The sequence below is a fragment of the Hyperolius riggenbachi genome, chromosome 7 (genome assembly GCF_040937935.1).
Source record: "Hyperolius riggenbachi isolate aHypRig1 chromosome 7, aHypRig1.pri, whole genome shotgun sequence".
Lineage (NCBI taxonomy): Eukaryota > Metazoa > Chordata > Amphibia > Anura > Hyperoliidae > Hyperolius > Hyperolius riggenbachi.
Genome location: NC_090652.1, coordinates 225,710,951 through 225,723,143, shown reverse-complemented (window position 1 = coordinate 225,723,143; position 12,193 = coordinate 225,710,951). Strand labels below are relative to the sequence as shown.

The 12,193-nt window shown below is 46.2% G+C and overlaps 1 protein-coding gene across 2 annotated transcripts in view; it reads left to right on the top strand.

The window, feature by feature from the left end:
• IQCA1 (IQ motif containing with AAA domain 1) overlaps window positions 1-5,805 on the top strand; it is a 249,948-nt gene extending 244,143 nt beyond the window's left edge. For both annotated transcript variants that reach the window (XM_068245328.1, XM_068245329.1), the window contains exons 17-19: window positions 378-555; window positions 4,372-4,607; window positions 5,552-5,805. In XM_068245328.1, the coding sequence (XP_068101429.1) occupies window positions 378-555; window positions 4,372-4,607; window positions 5,552-5,671 (534 nt within the window). In that variant the 3' untranslated portion in view covers window positions 5,672-5,805. The remainder of the gene's footprint in view (window positions 1-377; window positions 556-4,371; window positions 4,608-5,551) is intronic.
• Window positions 5,806-12,193: the final 6,388 nt, after the last annotated feature.

Genomic DNA, 12,193 nt, shown 5'->3' with positions numbered 1-12,193 from the left:
TGGCCTCCTCCTTAGTGATCTGGTGTGCTGGATCGCTTGTGCTGCTTGACCACTTTTGTCTTTCCTTTTTAGTCCCCTCAGCAGGTCATATCCTGCTTGCCTTGCACCTCCCCTCTCCATAGGGCCAAACAAGCAGCTTAGCAGATAACTGGGCATTGTGTCTGTGCAGTTCCAGTTCCAAACTTTGTCACCTGAAATGGTCGCTAGAAATCATTCTGGTCAACCACTGTCACCTGAAATGATCAGTAATGGTTGTTTTGAGCAACAGTAATTGAGCATACATTTGTTGCATGTCTAAAATCTACTTTTTGCACTTGTAATATTTTGACCTGGAAAATTAATATTTTCTTATTTCTCCCTTTTTTTCTTAATGACAGTTGGATCCAAAGCGTTTGAAAAAGGATCTCCCGAAATTCCTGAAGTCTATAAGGTCAGAAGATCGAATACTAATTGTGGGCACCACTCTGCGGCCCTTTGATGCTGAAGTCAAACCTTTCTGTAAAATCTACAAGAAAATTGTGCTGGTTCCTAGACCGGACTATGCAGCGCGCTTTGGTGAGCAGCATTCTACATTTTTTCTTCTTTGTATTATTAAAGAGAACCCAAGGCAAACTTTGGATAAGAAAACACATACTTACCAAAGAGAAGTGAAGTTTCTGTGGCAGTTGCTTTCTGTGTCCTCCTCGTTGCTGCTGCTACTCGCTCAGACCATCCAGAAGGCCAGGCCATGCTCTGCTTCATGCACAGTCCTGTGCTATAGCAGGGAGTGGCTCCGACTTACTGCACAGGCATGGCTGTACTCACACAGGCTCAGTACAGCCGTACCCGTTCCTGAAGAAGCTTTCATCACCTGAGACCCCAATCTTCAATCCAACAAACCTTTCTTTGATTTCTTTGGGGGGTCCGCAAGTGACAACTCAGGACCAGAGGACACCGTGGGAAGCCTCTATACTATATACTATGGGTCCCCAACCACCGGTCCGCGGCCCACTGCTGGTCCGTGGGACATTTGCAGTTGGGCCGCAGGACTGTCCTCTTGCCCTGCTCCCAGCCGCTGCTATTACCTTAGCCATCGGCCGTTTCCTCTATATTCCCCTCTCATGCCGTGTAACTGATTCACAGCAGCGCGCCCCGCGGCTGCTGTGATGAGGCAGGAAGCAGGAGAGAGCAGTTCCCATAGTAACGGCGATACACATCGCCGCTACAGGAAGCCGCTGCCCTGCTTCCTGCCTCATCACAGCAGCCGCGGGCCACGCTGCTGGGAATCAGTTACACAGAGAAAAATTTGGTCAGGAAGTGGTCCCCGGGCCGGAAAAGGTTGGGGATCCCTGGTAGCAATAGAAAGGATAAAAGGTTTGGTCCTACCTTGTAGGTGTCCCATTACAGGAAGTATACAAATGGAGGTATATAGTTAAAAGTATTTGATTTTATTGGTGCACAAGACAACGTGTTTCACGGCTAGAGCCGCTTCCTCAGGTCAATAGCTGTTCCTTCAAGAACAAAAAGTGGCACTCAGATACAGCTAGAGTCAAACATATAATACAGTATAATACAACTTAAACTGTCAGTTGTGTTCCATATGAATAAAAACATAAAATATAAAAAAATATGTATCACAATATGCCAATATACACAGATACATCATATGCCAACATACATTTAAAGCTCATACCTTCATCCCCTAGTGCAGGGGTCCCCAACCACCGGTCCGTGGCCCACTGCCAGTCCGTGGGACATTTGCAGTTGGGCCGCAGGACTGTCCTCTTGTCCCGCTCCCCCCGTGGCTGCCGCTGCTGTTACCTTAGCCAGCGGCCGCTTCCTCTATATTCCCCTCTCATGCCGTGTAACTGATTCACAGAAGCGCGCCCCGCGGCTGCTGTGATGAGGCAGGAAGCAGGAGAGAGCGGTTCCCATAGTAACGATGATACACATCGCCGCTACAGGAAGCCGCTGCCCTGCTTCCTGCCTCATCACAGCAGCCGCGGGGGAATCAGTTACACGGAGAAAAATTTGGTCAGGAAGTGGTCCCCGGGCCAGAAAAGGTTGGGGACCCCTGCTCTATAGAATCCAGAGTCTTCCCTCTTCTTAGGTATGTTTTTTCTTACCCAGAGTTTGCCGCGGGTGCTTTTTAAAGATGTGTATAGCTATCAAGAGCTGATAAGGGGTTTGTTCCTCAATGACATCTACTCAGTGGAAGAATGGTCAATGAGATGAAAATAATTCATGTGCATGTAAATGTAATGTAAATTGTGTATGCTACTTGTAAATGGGTCAATAAAAATCAGGAAGTGTATTTGATTGGCTCAGTACCAAGGTGTATGTAATTTGTATTATATTTACATGTAAGTCAGAATATTAGCATCTCATTGACCATCGCTACTCAGCGGTCATGAAATCTGCTGTCACTGGTCTTATTTAAAACATGCTGAATGATGTCAGGATTATCGCCTTTATCACTTTCTGAATTACTGACTCAGAAAAAGTGTGTAGATCAGTGTTTAAATTCCATTTTTCCTATACTGGTGCCTCTTACTGGGGGTGCTGCTCCATGGCGTTCTCTATACAGATACTGTTTTTTATCTGTGGGACATACTACTGCCTGGGTAGTGGTTACATCTTTTAGGGCAGAGTTCCCCAACCCTGTCCTGAATGCCCACCAACAGTGCATGTTTTGCAGAAAACCACGCACAATCACAGGTGAGGTAATTAGTATCTCAGCAGAGCTGATTAACTACCTCTGTGGATTTCCACAAAACATGCAGTGTTGGTGAACACTGTTTTAGGGGAATGAGCTGCCTGGTTATTTGGGGTATATGCAGGCTGACCTATTGCGATACTCCATTCTTACAGACCATGCTTAACATCAACTTGTACACAACCGATTAAACAAAGATTACATTTTAAGATATTTAACCATTTATGCCGCGAGGACGTGAGCTTCACGTCCGCAGCGGCAGCTGCTAGAGCCGCAGGGACGCACTAGTCACGTCCCTGCAGTTTGCTGTGTTGTGTAGGCAATCCTGCGGGCAGATGCCCACAATCGCGCTGTTATCGGGAGCAGAAGGAGATTGGCTGCAGGGGACAAAGTCCCTTGTGCCAATCCGTACATTACCACCGAGAATAAACACTGTTTTTGTTCAAAAACAGTGTTTATTCTTACATAGAGCCGCAGTTATCTCCCGCCGTGATTTCCACCGGTTTACGCCGCCCGATCGTTACATTTATGAATGGAAACAATGTTCCCATTCATTAATCTCTCCGCCAGCACAGTGATCGCAGGCTTACAATGGAAGCCTGCGTCACTTCCCTAGTTACAATGTAGCAATACATTGTTTCCTATGTAGCATATTCGTATGCTACATAGAATTTTGCTCAGCGGGGACATCTTGTGGCCAAATAGTAAAATACACCTATTGACTTTAAGGGGAAAAAATAATATCTATGTCAAGAGGGCATATAATTATTAAATAATGGGCTAAAAATTAGTGATGGACGTAAAACTGAAAAAATGAACCTTTATTTCCAAATAAAATATAGTCACTATACATTATACTAGGGATATAATTTTAACGTTGCAATAACGGGGAAAATGGTCAAATAAAATGTGTTGATTTTAATTATGGTAGCATGAATTATTTTAAAACTATAATGACTGAGAACTGAAAAATAATGAATTTTTATTTTTTTTTCTTATTTTTCTTATTATTCCCATTATAATGCATTTAGAATAAAATAATTCTTAGCATAATGTACCACCCAAAGAAAGCCTAATTGGTGGTGGAAAAAAACAAGGTATAGATAATTTCTTTGTGATAAGCAGTGATAAAGTTATTGGGGAATGAATGGGAGGAGCGCTGAAATGTGAAAATTCCTCTCGTCCATAAGGTGAAAAATATCCCCAGGCTGAAATGGTTAAAGGATGCCCCCCAATCCCCCCCTCAGTGCTTGACATGACCGCAGTTTTCCCTAGATATGCCTCTGGCCGTGTAATAGTTTTCATTTAGGTGTTAAAAGGCAGTAATGTGACAAAGGGTCAGAATGCCTTCCAGAATGTCCTGCTCCTATGCTCTTCTGCAAAAGCAGACATCATTTTGGATCCCACTTACTGAACTGGGACAGCATGAGCCAATGTTCCAGAAAGGAATGCAGGTGTTCACACAGTATGAACTGCAGTTGTAGGCTATTCAAAGCGCTGTACATCTTTGCTTTGCAAATCCACCAGTGAAGCAGATTTGCTGAGATTTCTTTAATGCCGTAATGCTGAGTTCAGCATTTTCAGCAGTGTTATTGCGTAAAGCATTTCATGAGGTTTATATCTTATTATAAATGTCTTTATATCACTCATGTGACTGTGATGATTGTTCTTTGTAGTACTATGGAAGCAGCTGATCTCCCAGCGAGCAGAAAGCACCATGTCTCTGAACTTCAGTGCCTTAGCTAAGATCACAGATGGATTCACCCCCGGTCACATGGTCCAGGCAGTGGATATGGTGCTCAATGACAGGAGAATCAGGCAGCTCTCTCGCAAGCCCTTGGCGGCCTCAGAGTTTCTTGGTTCTTTATCCAGACAAGAGCCAATATACAAGGAAGAAGAGGAGGCATTCAAGGTCAGTATCATGTAATAACTGTGAACACTATTCAGTAGATTACTGCACTCTCTTTTATATGGATTAGCTTGGATCCCTTTTTGCTGACCAGCAAGGTAGAGTGCCTGAGAATGTTTTTTATGTGGTTGCTGCATCTGTTCATCAGCTGAATGAGGACTCCCCATGGCAGGAGATACTAGAAGGCTTGGGCAGAGCTCTCACCACCTGTCAAGTACCGTATATTCTGGCGTATAAGACGACTGGGCGTATAAGACGACCCCCCAACTTTTCCAGTTAAAATATAGAGTTTGGGATATACTCGCCGTATAAGACTACCCCTCTCCCAACGCACACCAAATTAAAATAAAAATAAAAAAAATCATGTACTGGTGCTGTGTATGAACAGATACTGGTGCTGTACTGTATGTGTTACCCAGTATATAACAGTATATAGTCAATTGACTTGTTGCATTGGTCAACTCTCCTTAAATAGACTGGTCAGCTCTCCTTGTCTACCTGTTTATCAGAGCGGTATGGAAGAACAGATTGCGCTCCCTCAGCAGGGAGATCTGAGAGGCGGTAACAGGATAGGGCTCATCACCCCGCTTCAATGACACCTGGCGTATAAGACGACCCCCAACTTTTCAGAAGATTTTCAAGGGTTAAAAAGTAGTCTTATACGCAGGAATATACAGTAAGTCAACTGCCCATCTTAGAATGAGAGACTGCCAACTATGATGGAGAATGATTAATTATACCTAGACTTCAAATGGTATTTGTTCTGTATTCCCAGACAGACTTTATATGTCCCTTATTGCTTTCTTGTAATAAGAGTGAAAAACAATGTATTAATTCATCAGTATCCTCATTAGAAGCAGTCGTCTAGCAATTCTATTTTTGGTGCTGGTTACTCTCTGTTGCCATAATGTGCATTATAGTGGGTTACCTGTCTCTCCTTGTCACAGAGCTGGTACTCCAAGACACCGCTGGGGAAGAAGAGAAGCAAAGCCATGCCTGGCGCAGAGGAGGACACCGGAAAAGATAAAGGGAAAAAGAAAGGAGCAAAGAAAGGAAAGAAGAAATAATAATATGTGCTGATAGGCCTGAGCATTGGTCACTTTATGACAAGCGCCATGTTCTGGGACTATGATAACATTCACTGTCACCTTACAGTTTACTTTCAATGTGTTTAAAATGATAAAGTGCCTCAACCTTAATATGACACGTCTCACTCTGATTACAATGCAAGGTTGTGTCAGCCTCCAGATACAACTTGTTCTTGTGATGTTCTGCTAAACAGTTCCTTCAAAGTCACTTTCACAGCGGTATCCAATATATTTGGTTGCAACAGATTTCATATCTGGATCCAGTGCAGGGACAACGTCCTCCAGCACCCAAGGCTGAGACACCAAAGTGTGCCCCTACATCCCTCCCCCCAACTGTCACACACTGATTGCTATTAGACTAAGAGGCGCCACAGGGCCCCCAACCTCCCCAACACCTTAATATCTAGTTATCTGGCTTGCAGTCACTGCTATGTATCCCCTTTTCTTATTTATTTCTGCTTCATACACAATTAGGAATGACAGCTGAATGAATTGTGCGCCCCCTCCTACACTGCGCCCTGAGGCTGGAGCCTCTCCAGCCTATGCCTCGACCTGGCCCTGTCTGGATCTTTCTAGAAGAAGAACAAGCCTGGTAGATCATCCAGCAGATTGCACTACAGACCCCGACCCCAAAGTACAAACATGGATTATTGCAAATCTGAAAAAAAAAGTATAACGAGAGACCAACACAGGGAGCTCCACCCTCTACACGAGCCTTGTAAACAATGGTGGGATGAAGTAACAGACCATTATACTCTATAGATGTTTATCATTGTGAAGTATATTTAATAAGGACAGTCTCCCCAAAACTGATCCTGTGCTGGATGGTGGCTACTCTCTTATAGAATAGGATTTTAGGATTTTTTTCAGTAAAGGGCTCTGATAAGGTAGCGCATTGTGTTGCAGCTTATTTGCAATCAATCTGGGTTGGGTTCTGGCAGTTTCAGGAACCTTCCAGAAGAGATAAGAAAAAACAGAGACACCAGGAGCCCCTTATTTGTAGTAGCAACCACAGTGTAATAGCCAGTGAGGAAAACCCGTCCTCACCTGGCCTCTTGGGTCCTTTAGCTGAATGGGTCATTGTAAGGATTCCTCCTGTGGCGTGTTCTGTCCGTTGCGGTGGAGCCGCAAACTTATAGTTCTGGCTTGTCAGCTTCCATTCGCTTGTGCATTCGCAATGAGTCACATTGTCATTTGCAATTGCTCTGCAGTTCTGGGCAGCTCAGAATGCTGTCATCATTCCACCAATGGCTTACAACAGCTGAACTGCAGCCAGATAGCCCTGGATTTCCTGCATGCATGTTGTTGCATAGGACTGCATGCATTGGTACAGATAGTCTTTCAGCTAGCAAATGGTAACCAAGCCAGCTCAGGATTGAATGATTACCATTCAGCTGTGTGGAGATTTGCATGCTTGCATCCATTGGCTGATGCCAGCATAAAAGTCTGCCTCCCCTTTTAGACCTCGCCCATCATAGTTTCAGCTCTGGCTAAACTGTTACTTGGTCCCTTGATACTGTAAAATATATTCCTTGTCTTGTTACTTTCTAGTTCAGTTATCTTGTGGAGCAAGTGCAGAGAATTTGAATTGTTTGTATTGCCTAGTTAGTTCGCTGTATTGCTTCAGTCCAGATATAGCTAGTCTCCTTGCTTATGTTATATATTGGTTCATCGCCAATATATACATATTCTAGTCAGCATTTGTTATTTTCCTTGTATTCGTGTTACGGTGATATATCAGTGCTGCTGATATATACGTACTCGAACTGTTGATATCCTGTGTTCAGCTAGTCAGTTTTTAGCACGTTTTGGTAGGTTGCGCTTAGCGTGATCACCCGTGCTTAGCTAGCATAGTCCTGTCCTTGCGAGGTAGCCATTGCTGCGGTGGCTATTGGTTACCTCACTCTTGTCTTTGTGAATGCTTGCTGTCACTGAGGCAGTGATTCATTCTGTCAGCCTCTGTCCTCCTAGTCCTGTCCTTGCTGCGGTTGCTATTGGCTACCTTACTCCAGTCTGTCTAGTATCGGTCTGAATGTTTGCTATCACAAGAGCAGCGCAACATCGCACTGCGCTGCCATTGCGTCTTATCAGAAGCCCAGAGCTGCAGTTGCTCTGGGCAGCCTGTGTAGCCTCTTCCATTATCCAGCTCTTAGCCTTGTTGTGCTGGGTAGTCAGAAAGTATGACCCCCCCAGCATTACAGTTGTGCTCTGAAAGAATTGTGAAAAGTTTAGAAAACTTAAAACGTACATCCCGGGGGGAGGGGGACTGTTGAGACTGAACTAGGGTGGAGAAGGCGCCCCAAACAAATGACTATGACAATCACTATGATAATAAAGAAATGAGAAGCTTACCTCCAAGTAAGGACAAAGCCCTATATGCAAGGTAAAGTACATACAAAACAAGGTACTTCTGGTGAAGAAAACTTGGACATATGAGACAAACAATGCCTATGATACAAATGTAACTTTTATTGAAGCCATCTACAAAAAACATTAAAAACACTAAAACCAATATGGCGTGGCAAAAGGGGAGTAAATACACAATCAGATCCCTCCGTTATGAGATCTGTAACCACAACATCAATCACAAAATGACAGAGTAATGAAAAAATATATATGTACAATACAATGCTCCATACACACACTGTACATCAAATGGCTGTCAGCACTATTACTGTAAGTAAATATGATGTTAATAGAACATATGATAAAAAGCCTACAGTCCAGAATTCTAGTAGTTATAGTACATGAGGACCTCCAACATTAAACAATCCATCTCTATGCATCAACTAAGTCCCCCTCCCCCCGGGATGTACGTTTTAAGTTTTCTAAACTTTTCACAATTCTTTCAGAGCACAACTGTAATGCTGGGGGGGTCATACTTTCTGACTACCCAGCACAAGGGCAGGGTCAATGCAGCTAGCTATCAGGAGATCTTAGAGCACTTCATGCTTCCATCTGCTGAAAAGCTTTATGGAGATGAAGATTTCATTTTTCAGCACGACCTGGCACCTGCTCACAGTGCCAAAACCACTGGTAAATTGTTTACTGACCATGGTATTACTGTGCTCAATTGGCCTGCCAACTCTCCTGACCTGAACCCCATAGAGAATCTGTGGGATATTGTGAAGAGAAAGTTGAGAGACGCAAGACCCAACACTCTGGATGAGCTTAAGGCCGCTATCGAAGCATCCTGGGCCTCCATAACACCTGAGCAGTGCCACAGGCTGATTGCCTCCATGCTACGCCGCATTGAAGCAGTCATTTCTACAAAAGGATTCCCGACCAAGTATTGAGTGTATAACTGAACATAATTATTTGAAGGTTGACTTTTTTTATTTTAAAAACACTTTGCTTTTATTGGTCGGATGAAATATGCTAATTTTTTGAAATAGGAATTTTGGGTTTTCATGAGCTGTATGCCATAATCATCGATATTAAAACAATAAAAGGCTTGAGCTACTTCAGTTGTGTGTATTTGAATCTAAAATATATGAAAGTCTAATGTTTATCAGTACGTTACAGAAAATAATGAACTTTATCACAGTATGCTAATTTTTTAAGAAGATCCTATGTATATATATATATATATATATATATATATATATATTTATTTTTTTCCCTTATATAGGATACATTGCCAGCAGATAGGACTGAGCAATTTAGGGGGCTCAATGCTTTTGTGTTAACAATTTATTTTGGTCAGGCACTAAAAAGATAGCCAAAAAAATAATTTTGGTCGATACTCTCTTTCAGAAAAGAAGGACTTCTTAGGATTTTTTCAGTAAAGGGCTCTGAAAAAGTGGCCCCTTGTGTCACAGCTTATTTGCAATCAGTGGCGTAGCTAAGGAGCTGTGGGCCCCGATGCAAGTTTTACAATGGGGCCCCCCCAAGCACTCTATACATAAGAATTGATACGGTGCACCAAAACCTGCCAATGGCAACTACAGTGTCAGAGGTGCAAGAAGGGGATGGGGATTGGGGAACAGTTTGTTAATGATTACCACTATTCAAAGTATCTATAGAAGTGATTATTATGAGCACAGGACCAATAGAGAGCTAATACTGCAGTTGAGGGAGGGCCCCTCTGGCCCAAGGGCCCCGCAGCCTTTGCAACCCCTATTGCTACGCCCCTGTTTGCAATCAAGATGCTCCCAAAAATAACAGCGCTTACAGCCCAACTCTAAACAATTCAAACATTTCCCGTGGGGAGAAAATATTATACTAACCACCTATGTAAGTGTTCCATTAGTTTCCATTCTCCCTCTACTTACCTCCGTGCCACTGTCAGTCTCGGGTGACAAAGAGTCTTTATGGTCTACTACCTTGAAGTATCCACATACTGGTAACTGGGTAGTTGAGAGTAAATCAAGGTGGCTCATATTACCACCCCGTGGCCATCTTGGAGGTTGCATCCTAATGATCTTTGGCAGGGACAGAGCAGATGCAAAGAAAACAGGACCATGGCCTGAGGGACACTCAGTGGAGAGAAAATATTATGTGTTCTCCCCATATAGGTTCAACTCCATACCTGGAGAGTTCTTCTTTTAAATGTTATAAAGGTGGACTTACCTCCAGTTAGGGTCTAACACAGGGGTCGGGAACCTATGGCTCGTGAGCCACATATGGCTCTTTTCAGGCCTGCATGTGGCTCTCCGACTCGCTGAATTCTGGGTGACAGGCAAGACTGTGTCAAATTTTAAAATAGTGCACCGCCGCCTCCTCCTCCATGTCCGGCCACCATCTACTTCCTGTGCGCTTGCTCCCTGCACTGCAACTCCTCCTCTCACATGACCGTGCTGTGCGCCGCCTCCTCCAGCCGCCGTGGCCAGCACTTTGTAACTCCGCCCCCATGTGTTGGGGCCAGTGATGATGTCAGGCGAGCCTGCGGTGTGTAACCCCGCCGACCTGCGCTGTGGAACCCCGCCGACCCGCGCTGAGGAATCCCGCCGACTCGCGCTGTGGAACCCCGCCGACCCGCGCTGTGGAACCCCGCCGACCCCATGCTGCCTGGCCTGGTGAGTGTGCTGTCTCTAATGCAGCACTTTCTGTATTTGTTATAGTCCACTCCAGCACCTCACCTGCCTCCCCCCACAAAGCAATTCACCTGCCACCCAGCACCTCACTTGCCTCCCCCCCACACCAAAAAATTCACCTGTCACTTAGCACCTCACTTGCCTCCCCCCCCCAGCAATATCACCTGCCACCCAGCACCTCACCTGCCTCCCCTCCACAAAGCAATTCACCTGCCACCCAGCACCTCACCTGCTTTCCCCCACCAAGCAATATCACCTGCCACCCAGCACCTCACCTGCCTCCCCTCACCAAGCAATTCACCTGCCACCCAGCACCTCACCTGCCTCCCTCCCACCAAGCAATTCTCCTGCTACCCAGTACCTCACTTGCCTCCCCCCACCAAGCAATTCACCTGTCACTTAGCACCTCACCTGCCTCCCCCCACCAAGCAAATCACCTGTCACTTAGCACCTCACTTGCCTCCCCCCCGCAAGCAATATCACCTGCCACCCAGCACCTCACCTGCCCCCCCCCCCCCCACCAAGCAATATCACCCAGCACCTCACCTGCCTCCCCTCCTCCAAGCAATTCACCTGCCACCCAGCACCTCACCTGCTTTCCCACACCAAGCAATATCACCTGCCACCCAGCACCTCACCTGCCTCCCCCCCCCCGCCAAGCAATTCACCTGCCACCCAGCACCTCACCTGCCCCCCCCCCCCCCACCAAGCAATATCACCTGCCACCCAGCACCTCACCTGCCTCCCCCCCACCAAGCAATTTACCTGCCGCCCAGCACCTCACCTGCCTCCCCCCCCCACCAAGCAATTCACCTGCCACCCAGCACCTCACCTGCCTCCCCCCCACCAAGCAATTCACCTGTCACCCAGCACCTCACTTGCCTCCCCCCACCAAGCAATTCACCTGTCACTTAGCACCTCACTTGCCCCCCCCCCTCAAGCAATATCATCTGCCACCCAGCACCTCACCTGCCTTCCCTCACCAAGCAATTCACCTGCCACCCAGCACCTCACCTGCTTTCCCCCACCAAGCAATATCACCTGCCACCCAGCACCTCACCTGCCTCCCCCCCACCAAGCAATTCACCTGCCACCCAGCACCTCACTTGCCTCCCCCACCAAGCAAGTCACCTGTCACTTAGCACCTCACTTGCCTCCCTCCCCCCCACTAAGCAATATCACCTGCCACCCAGCACCTCAACAGCCTCCCCTCCACCAAGCAATTCACCTGCCACCCAGCACCTCACCTGCTTTCCCCCACCAAGCAATATCACCTGCCCACCCAGCACCTCACTTGCCTCCCCCCACCACCAAGCAATTCACCTGTCACTTAGCACCTCACTTGCCTCCCCCCCACCAAGCAATATCCCCTGCCACCCAGCACCTCACCTGCCTCCCCCCCACCAAGCAATATCAACTGCCACCCAGCACCTCACCTGCCTCCCCCCCACCAAGCAATTCACCT